The sequence below is a fragment of the Mobula hypostoma genome, chromosome 2, assembly GCF_963921235.1.
Source record: "Mobula hypostoma chromosome 2, sMobHyp1.1, whole genome shotgun sequence".
Lineage (NCBI taxonomy): Eukaryota > Metazoa > Chordata > Chondrichthyes > Myliobatiformes > Myliobatidae > Mobula > Mobula hypostoma.
In genome coordinates this window covers 113,805,568-113,816,399 of record NC_086098.1, presented here as the reverse complement: position 1 = coordinate 113,816,399, position 10,832 = coordinate 113,805,568, and the positions used below count along the sequence as shown (strand labels likewise).

General features: G+C 41.9%; 1 protein-coding gene across 1 annotated transcript in view; it reads left to right on the top strand.

Annotated features, from left to right (window-relative positions):
- Positions 1-648: 648 nt before the first annotated feature.
- mtfr2 (mitochondrial fission regulator 2) overlaps positions 649-10,832 on the top strand; it is a 31,883-nt gene continuing 21,699 nt past the window's right edge. Inside the window, exons 1-3 of the mRNA XM_063072245.1 lie at positions 649-738; positions 5,553-5,697; positions 6,773-6,877. Coding sequence (XP_062928315.1) covers positions 5,638-5,697; positions 6,773-6,877 — 165 coding nt within the window. The 5' untranslated portion in view covers positions 649-738; positions 5,553-5,637. The remainder of the gene's footprint in view (positions 739-5,552; positions 5,698-6,772; positions 6,878-10,832) is intronic.

Genomic DNA, 10,832 nt, shown 5'->3' with positions numbered 1-10,832 from the left:
TAAGGTTAATTTAGAATCAGAATCAGGTTTATTATCACCGCCATGTGTCGTGAAATTTAACTTACAGGACGTATTTGGTTTGCTGATCGAAACCAGAGTACCTGGAGAAATCTCGAGCTGTCATTTCCGTGTCCCTGACTAAGTAGAACTAACTGAAGTGCGTTATGTTATCCAACGAGTGACAGAACACATTCAAGGGCCAGATGGACTGCTGCGTACATCTTTATGTTCTTGACTCGCCCCTGGAATTCGCCGCTGGTCCAGAACTGGCCCAAGACTGTGCTAAAGTTTGGACCAAGTAGTCCTGGTTAATCCAAACTGCATCAATGAGTAGGTTCCGTTTATATCCACATCTCTCTTTGTTTAGTGCGCCAGATTCGATGGTAATTCACCGGATTATACCTGTTCAGCATTTTTTTGTCTCTAGGAAGGACAGAACTGGACACATCGTTGGTCGTTGCACTGGGAACAACTGCAAGCAAGTAAGATTTAAAAAATGAAACGCAAAATCTTTCCGATTACCACGACTGCATTTAAAAGAAAGAGCCGTCGACCCACGCCTAGCTGGTAACCGAGCAACAGCGCTTCCTCTTCCTCCTCGCAACAACTCACTTCCCCATTGGTCCGCTTCAGATCTCCGTTTTAAGTGACAGATCACGCGAGGTTTCTCTTTCAGTTACTGGCTCGAAATTTGAATTTTCTTCGGAGGAAGAGTTGAGGCCAACTCTGGAGGCGAAGGTAGGTTGAGGGTGGGGGTTTCGAAGGAACGCCAGTTTCCCCGAAAATCGGATCAGGAGTAAGATATCTGGCTCCCAAGCCAAGCCCACCTGCTGGACTTGCTCATGTTCTCCTCTGCTTGTTCCCCAGGGCTCTCATTGTAGTTTTTTTTTACAAACGGCGTCCATGTTCTCTTTAAATGCCCACAACGTCCACTGGTGTGCAGAATTTAAGGGATTCTTCAGAGAAGAAATTCCAGTGGAGACGCATTAGACTGCGTATACTGGAAATCTGAAGCAATACAGAAAGGCGCTGGGGGAACTCAATAACTTCAAATCTCTTACTAGCTCCTCTTTCAGTTAGTCCTGACGAAGGGTCTTGGCCTGAAACGTCGACTGTACCTCTTCCTAGAGATGCTGCCTGGCTTGCTGCGTTCACCAGCAACTTTGATGTGTGTTGCTTGAATTTCCAGCATCTGCAGAATTCCTCGTGTGGGGGAACTCAATTGTCGGCATCTGAGAAATGGACGAATCCAGATGAAAGGCCACGACCCAAAGCATCGACTATTTCCCTCCATGGATGCTGCCTGATCTGAGTTCCTTTTTTTGTGTTAATTCCAGTGGACTTCAGATTTAAATGTAGCAAGTGAAAGATTCTGTAGGTACTTGAAATCCAAAGCAACACACACAAAATGCTGGTGGAACACAGGATGTCAGGTAGCATCTGTGGAAATGAAGGGCCTTTTTGGGCCAAGACTGGGAGGGAAGAGGGAAGAAGCCAGAAAAGGAAAGTGGGGGGAGAGGAAGAACGATAAGCTAGAAGGTGATAGGTGAGCAAGAGAAAATCTGCAGATCTGGAAATCCAAGTAACCTTCACAAATTGCTGGAGGAACTCAGCAGGCCAGGCAGTATCAATGGAAAAGGGTACAGTTGACATTTCAGGCCAAGACCCTTCAGCAGCTGATAAGTGAAGCCTAGGGGTGAGGATAAACTGAGAGGTGATGGGTGGAAAAGGTGAAGGGCTGGAGAAGAAGGAATCTGATAGGAGAGTGAACCATGGGAGATAGGGAGGGAGGAGAAGCACCAGGGGAGGTAATAGGCAGGTAAGAAGATTTAAGAGGCCAGAATGGAGAATTGAAGAGGGAATGGTGGGTTGAGAAAAAATTGTAGGAGGTTGTTCCTCCAACCTGAGTGTGAGTGTGGTCTCATCATGGCAGAAGAGGAGGCAATGGACCAAATTGACAGAACTTGAATGGAGATAGGAATTAAGATGGTTGGCCACTTGGAAATCCCACTTTTGTGGATGGAGACAAAGCTTGACAAAGTGGTCCCTTAATTTATGTCAGGTTTCACCATTATAGAGGAGGCTGCGTTTAGAGCACTGGATAGAGTAGCTGACCCCAAAATGTATGTAGTTAGAATCTTTTTCCCATGGTGGGAGAATCGAAAACAAGAGGGTGTAGGTTAAGGTGCAGAGAAAAAGTTTTAGATGGGATATGAAGGGTAGGTTTTTACAGAGTGATTGATTCCTGAAACATGATGCTATAGTGAAATCAGACACGTTCACTACGTTTAGGAGTATTGAGACTGGCACTTGAACAAGCAAGATATAGGTGTTAAGAGCCTAATGTAGACCAATGGGATTAATGTAGATGGGTAAAAAGGCTGGCATAAATGTGTTGGGCAGAAGGGGCTGTTTCTGTGCTGTACAACTCTGATTCAGCAATGTTTGGCATCTGGCTCGGTAGATGATATTTCTGTGTGTGTTTCACTCATTAAGGCTGTGGTTCCTGCCCCTACATCACACTAGAAACCTTAATCCTGTGCCCCATTCACTTATTGGGACACCTGTTCTTATGCCCCCTGCACACACCTGCACCTTCTCCCACAGCACTATCGCACGCTGGCTTCAGTAAGATCATCCGTTGTTCTTCTGAGGACCAAATGTCGATCTAACATCTCATTGCTCACGTAGAATAACTCTCATCACAGGAATTGGTCTAATGTATCTCTTTTATACATCCTCATTCCTGATTTTTTTTTTTGTAAATAAAGTGACCAAATCAAAACAGATTCCCATTATTGTCTCACCAAACTTTGCACAAAGTAGTAACATTTCTCTATTTCTAAACTCTATTCGCATTATGATAAGGTCATGACTTCTTGCATGTTAACTTTTAGTGTGTTGTGCATAAAGACATAGACTCCTCTATATTCCTTCATTTGCATATCTTATTGAGATAATTGTCTGCTTTTGATCCCTCCTACCAAAGTGCAATATGTCTTGACTTCCTACATTAAATGCCATTTATCAGATTTTCGTTACTCAACCTACCTATATCCTGTTGCAGAGTCTAAATATTCTCACCGAGTCATTTTCTCTCACAAGGTATCAAACTTGGATACCTTGTATTCTCTCTCTCCCTCCTGCTCCTGCCTCACCCCAAGTCATTAATATAGGTGATAAATATTGAGGACCAAGTTTCTCAATGTGAAAAAACTATGTCTTCCTTTATTACAGACTCTAGCATCTTGTACAAAGAGGTTTATAGTTTCCCACATTTAATTTCTTCTTTAAACAAGGCAGTGAGGAATGGGAAAGGGATTAGGATGTTGGGGATGGGGAGAGAAAGGATAATGGGAAAGGTGGAAGTGAAGAGAGCTGAGAATGTGGGAAGACAGGGTGAAAACTAAATCAATAAGAATTAGGAACAGGGGTAAGCTATTCAGCCTGTTGAACCTAATCTGCCTTTCGATGGGGTGCCAGTTGATTCGGCATTCCTCAAGTCCACCTTTATCCATATTGTTAAGAAATCTATCAATATCAGCCTTAAGTATACACTCACAGCTCTCTGTGACAAAGAATTGCAAAGAATTTCTTGAGAGAGGTTTATTTTTCATATAATAATAAATGACCACACTCTTGTTCTAAGACCATGTCCCATGATTCAACACACTTCTCAGCATTTGTCCTGTTTAGCTCCATAGGTATCCAATGTATTTCAATGAGATGTGAAGGTGGATAGGTGAGAGAAAATGGAGGTGTTTTGGGAAGGAGAGAATGAATAGGGTGGGTTTATTTTCTTTGGAGCAGAGGAGGCTGAGGTGTGAACTTGATTGCTGAATAAGATAGCAAGAAAGATTGCTTAGAATTTGGAATGCATTGCCTGGGGAGGTGGTGGAAGCAGAGGTTTGCAGAGTATTTTAGAAGTTAATAGATGAGCAGTTGAACTGCAAAGGAAGGTTATAGCCAAGTGCTAGAATTATTACTTTGAATGGATGCTTGATGGTCAACATAGACATGGTTGTGCTGAAGTGCCTATGCTTTATGACTTGAGAGGGTTGTGTGTAAGGAGACAGGTGGAGCAGTGAGAATGTAAGGAATGAGGAGAAGAAATTACTTTCCCAAAAGGGTAGTGACCCTTTGGAATTCTCTGTCTAAGGAGACTGAAGGTATTGTCATTAAGTTTATTAAATACTTAAGGGAATCAAGGGATAAGGGATTAGTGCAGGAAAAATGGTACTGAGGTAAATGTCATGAACAGCAGAGAAGACAAGGAGCTGAATGGCATAGCATTTAATTTGTTTTCATGGTCAATAATTGGCACTGCTAGATTCAAACTTCAAAGGGGGGCATTTACTGTATTTTCTCTGCTATCAAATGTGGCTATATGATAAAACAACTTTTATCCTAACTTCTGTTAAGCATTTAATGAAATATAATGAAGTGCACTTTCTCACTGTGTTTGAATATATAAAAAATATTGATTATGGAGTGTTTTTAATTGCATTTTAAGTGTAGAATTAACTCTTCATGGACTTCCAGCTGGGTACAGGTACCGATTTTAACCAGTGTTTCGGTGACAAACTCTGCCATCTCCATCAGGGATGATGCCTAGGCAAGTCTAGTCTGGTTGTAAATATACCCATCATTCGTCCCTCCTGATTGATTAGTCCTCACCCAATCATGAACTCTGGATGACTGGTGTTTACAGGATCCAGATGGGGTGCGTGGTGGAAACTTGTATCAAGGAGTACAGGAGGTTTATCTGTTTGGGTTACCTGGAGAAATCGGCGGTAGCAAAACATGCATTCGCAATGGCCATACGATTGACTTCGACGGCACAAAATGACTGTCCTGTGCCAATGGCTTTTGGCTGGTGAGGGAAGCCATTGAAATAAAACTATAGGAGAAGAATTTTAACAAAAAAGGTCTCACTCTAAGAACTAGAATTTGATTGTAAACAAGGTGGGATAGTAGAAACCTGATTGGATGAAGACTAACCAATCAGGAGGGATGGACAATGGGGGTATATATTCCACCAGACTAGACATGTGGAGGCATCGTCCCTGATGAAGATGGCAGAGTTTGTCATTGAAATGTCAGTTAGAATCGATACCTGAGAAGAGTTTGTTCGTCATATATGCCAGGAAAGCACGAGATCCTTTTTCATACTCGTTATAAAGTGATTGGTGCTGTTCACTCATTTCTTAATAGAGTAATACAGCATCTCTCTGCAGCCTGTTTGGGTATGATCACCTCAGTAAAGGCCTCAACTTCCCAGCTGGTGTGAGTACCTCCAGACACAGCTGCAGTTCTGTGGACGTGGATCTGCAAATCTCAATAAATTTTGAGTGCTTTTCCAGGGTTTGTCGAGCAAAGTTTTATGATAACTTAAATATCTTTGTTAAAAAAACAAACAAAATTAGAAGTGAATTCTGCTAATCATTAATTTGATACTTTTCATAAGCAGAGAATTAATGCTACAGATGACTTTTTGTAATTTGGTTGTATCTTAAAATTTAATTACAAATTACTTTCTTCCTCTTTCATAGAGTTTTCTCCTGAATCGGTACCCTGACTAACTCAATGTGAACAGAGTTATATTCTTCTCCTGTGCTGGATGCTTTTAATCATGTCATGTCTCTACTAAATGTTATTTGTGAAGTTCTTGAGTACTTTGGAATATCACCTGACATAGTAAGTTCACAAAGTTTAATTGTCTTGAATAAATGTCAGTTTCCATATTTTAGAACAATTGCCATTTGTTGTTCATATATTTTACTGAAGGTGAAGTAGTTTCCCATCAAAGAAGCATATCTAGAACTCTGTTCTTTTTCTAGAGTAGCATGTTGTCCTGAAATGTTGCTAAATTTGAGTGAAGGGAATTGATATTGACCCTGTATATATGAAATAGGTACTATAGTTCAACCAACTTTAAATCTGAATGTACAGTTGGTCCTCCGTATCCACGGGGGATTGATTCCAGGACCCCCCTGTGGCTACCAAAATTCGCGGATACACAAGTCCCTTATATAAAAGCCTAAGAGAGCTCGGAAGAGTGTTACGAAAAGCGAAAATAGCATTCAGTGTTTGTTTTGCAGTGAGCTGTTATAGAGGCAGCGCGCACCCCAAGCAGTGAGAGTGCTTGATCTCGATTTATTTTGTGCATCCGTTAGCAAGGTGTATCCTAAGGTATCAGAAAAGCCTAAGAGAGCTCGTAAGGGTGTCACGCATAGCATAAAACTGGTCGTAATTAAGCGTTTCGATCGTGGTGAACGAAATAGAGACATTGTGCGTGCATTGAACTGGCCTGCGTCCACCATTTGTACTATTTACACACAGAGAGAAAGAATCTTGAAAGCTGCCGATGTTATTATTAGTTCTGCTAGTAGCATCTCATTCCTGCTTTTACTATATGTTAGTGTTATTTTAGGTTTTATGTGTTATTTGGTATGATTTGGTAGGTTATTTTTTGGGTTTGGCTCACAAAAGGTTTCATAGGAACGCTCTACTTTTGGATAGCGGGGGAGACTTGTATGGTATTTTTGATCCGCGGTTGGTTGAATCCGCGGATGCGGAAGGCCGACTGTATATTACTTTGTATTCCCCAGTTAAAATCCATGCTTAAGATATCATAATTTTAGGAGGTAATTTTTTTTTTCTGATGAAGTTGTGTCATTGTGTTTGAAATTTTCAAATACTATTTATATCTTGATGTTAAAACAGAACTGTTTTACAATTATGCATGCCAACATCTGTGCTTTCTAAACAGCTCTTATCACTACGGCAAAGGAAACCGTATGGCCAGTCTCGTAGCATTGTACGAAGAATAGGTTCAGCTCTTCCATTAAATCATTGGCCCAGAGTCTGCTTTCAGGTCAGAAAACTGGCATTAATGTTTGGAAACAATATTATGTGTATTAACTCACCCTGTCTCTTGCAAAAACGCCATCCCCTTCTCGCAATTCCTCCGTCTCCGCCACATCTGCTCTCAGGATGAGGCTTTTCATTCTAGGACCAGGGAGATGTCCTCCTTTTTTAAAGAAAGGGGCTTCCCTTCCTCCACTATCAACTCTGCTCTCAAACGCATCTCCCCCATTTCACGTACATCTGCTCTCACTCCATCCTCCTGCCACCCCACTAGGAATAGGGTTCCCCTGGTCCTCACCTACCACCCCACCAGCCTCCGGGTCCAACATATTATTCTCCATAACTTCCGCCATCTCCAACGGGATCCCACCACTAAGCACATCTTTCCCTCCCCCCTCCCCCCCCGCTTTCCGCAGGGATCGCTCCCTACGCGACTCCCTTGTCCATTCGTCCCCCCCCATCCCTCCCCACTGATCTCCCTCCTGGCACTTATCCGTGTAAGCGGAACAAGTGCTACACATGCCCTTACACTTCCTCCCTTACCACCATTCAGGGCCCCAAACAGTCCTTCCAGGTGAGGTGACACTTCACCTGTGAGTCGGCTGGGGTGATATACTGTGTCCGGTGCTCCCGATGTGGACTTTTATATATTGGCGAGACCCGACGCAGACTGGGAGACCGCTTTGCTGAACATCTACGCTCTGTCCGCCAGAGAAAGCAGGATCTCCCAGTGGCCACACATTTTAATTCCACATCCCATTCCCATTCTGACATGTCTATCCACGGCCTCATCTACTGTAAAGATGAAGCCACACTCAGGTTGGAGGAACAATACCTTATATTCCATCTGGGTAGCCTCCAACCTGATGGCATGAACATTGACTTCTCTAACTTCCGCTAATGCCCCACCTCCCCCTCGTACCCCATCTGTTATTTATTTATATACACACATTCTATCTCTCACTCTCCTTTTTCTCCCTCTGTCCCTCTCACTATACCTCTTGCCCATCCTCTGGGTCCCCCCGCCCCTTGTCTTCCTGGACCTCCTGTCCCATGATCCTCTCGTATCTCTTTTGTCAATCACCTGTCCAGCTCTTGGCTCCATCCCTCCCCCTCCTGTCTTCTCCTATCATTTTGGATCTCCCCCTCCCCCTCCCACTTTCAAATCTCTTACTCACTCTTCCTTCAGTTAGTCCTGACGAAGGGTCTCAGCCTGAAACGTCGACTGTACCTCTTCCTACAGATGCTGCCTGGCCTGCTGCGTTCACCAGTAACTTTGATGTGTGTTGTTATGTGTATTAATATTCTTTCTATCATATTTTACTATTACATTTACAGGTTTCATTATTTTTCTCACCAAATTGTCTTGATTCCAGATTTTGACAGATCTGCCAATTTCTTAGTCTTTTAAAGTTCTCAAATTGCATGATACTTTCAGTTGTATCTTATTCTGGATTGTGATATTATTGAAACATAGAATTATCACTGCTTGGAATGAGTGATTCAGTTCACGTCCAGATGGGTTTGCAATAAATATTGTTACCTTACTCGTTCCATATAGACCTGAAAATTATTTTCCTTCTTGTGCCTCTCCATTCCTTTTGAAAAACCAGATTCATTCTGTTTTGACCATGCTTATTAGTAATGAATTGCAGGTCATATCCACCATTGTGTCTATAATTAGAAGATGTTTCTTTGTATTTTCCGGTGTCTTTTGCCTATCTGTTTGAATCTGTGACAATTGATTTTTGAATTAGTACAGAGGAGCAGATACACTCTGTTTACTATATCTACACTCAGCAGCCACTTGATTAGGTACCTTCTATGGCTACTGAGTGTACATTTGTGCTCTTTTGCTGCTGTAAATGGTCCACTTCAAGATTCAATGTGCTGTGCATTTAGAGATGCTGTTCTGCACACCACTGTTGTAATGCATAGTCACCTTCCTGTCAGATTGAACCAGTCTGACCACTCTCCTCTCACCTCTCTCAATAATAAGGCATTTTCATCTACAGAACTGCCACTCACTGGATTTTTTTTTTTTGTTTCTCACACCACTCTGTATAAACTCTAGAGACTGTTGTGTTTGAAAATCCCAGGAGATTCTGAGATACTCAAGCCTGGCACTGACAATCATTCCATGGTCAGGCTCACTTAGATCACATTTCTTCCCCATTCTGATGCTTGAACAGAATGAACAACATCTGAACCTCCTGACCATGTCAAAATTGCAATCAGGATCAGGTTTAATATCACCGACATATGTCATGAAATTTGTTAACTTTGTGGCAGCAGTACAATGTGTATATGTATATATATATGTGTGTGTATGTATATATTATATATATAATTTATATTTTAAAAATAAAATAAGGAGTACAAAAGCAGAAATAAAGCAAAAGTAGTGAGGTGGTGTTCATGGGTTCAATATCCATTTAGAAATCAGGAGGCAGAGGGGAAGAAGCTGTTCCTGAATTGCTGAGTGTGTGCCTTCAGGCTTCTGCACCTCCTTCCTGATGCTAACAATGAGAAGAGGGCACGTCCCGGGTGGTGGGGCTTCCTGACGATGGACACGGCCCTTCTAAGGCACCGCTCTTTGCAGATGTCCTGGATGCTACAGAAGCTAATACCTGTGATGGAGCTGACTAATTTTACAACTTTCTGCAGCTTACTTCAATCTTGTGCAGACAGTGATGCAGCCAATCTGTACAAGTTTTTGATTGTGTTAAGTGACAAACCAAATCTACTCAAACTCATAATAAAAAAAACACGATATAAAAACTATAAGTCTGAAAAAGTCCACAATCCATAAATGTAATGGTCCAATCCATAAGTGCAGAACCACGATACCATCCTAAAATATCACTGGCATTCATCAAAAGAGAGGGATACCACACGAGGCAGACAGACCTATCCACCTGCCACAGTGAGCCACAAAATGATAGGCTGCTCAGTAATCAAAAGAAAGGCAGTCAGAACTGAACTCTTGCTTGCCCTTCTGCATTTGCCTCTGTATTAGTCTTCCTCGATGCTTTAATTGGTGATTAATGAATGCTTTAACCGACGAAATGAGTTGAACATTGGCTAACATCCTGTCTCGAAGTTTCTTTGCATCGAGGCTGTCCGAGTGTACACTCGCTACCCAGAAACTTCTCAGAGACAGCAAAGCCCTGGATCACTCTAAAAAATCTCCAAACTGTAATTTGCAGGCTCTAACAGTCCCAGAAACACACTCAAGGTGAAAAACAGATGTAAAAGAAGTGGGGAAAAAAAGGCACTTTCATGAGCTATCTGGAAGATGTTGACCGACGAAGTGTTGTATGCTGGCATCATCTTGACCAGAATTATAAGATGTGAATGCTACTGGACAATAGTCGTTAAGGCAGTTCACACTGCTTTTTTTGGGCACTGTTATAATTGTCCTTTTTGAAACAGTTGCCAACTTCTGACTGTAGCAGTGATAGAGAGATTGACTGCACGTTTTTATGCATTGAGTTTCTACCACATAACTGGCTGTTTGGAGATTTGCATTAACTAAGTCTACTGGTGTACCTAATAAGGTGGCCCTGAGTGTATATTTGTATTGACATTGTTTTTATCTCGCTAATACCTTCATTCAGCCTACCCGGCTCCACAAAGGAAAAAACCCTGTTTCTCCAGTTTAACATTGATGCTGTAAACCCTCATTCTAATAAATTTGCGGGGTCTTCACATCCTTTTAGGAGTGTGCTGATCAGAATTAGATGCAGTACTCCAGTTGTGCCTAGCCTGTGTTTGTGTTCTGTGTCTCTTTGTATTAAACCTAGAAATCCATGTGCTTTCACTCTCACATGTCCTGCCACTTATTTCCCAGATCTTTTATTTCTGTACACGCTTTAGAATTGTGCCGTTTAATTCATAACATCTCTTCTCATGCTTTCTGCCAAAACGTACTTCACATATTTCTGTATTAAATTTTATCT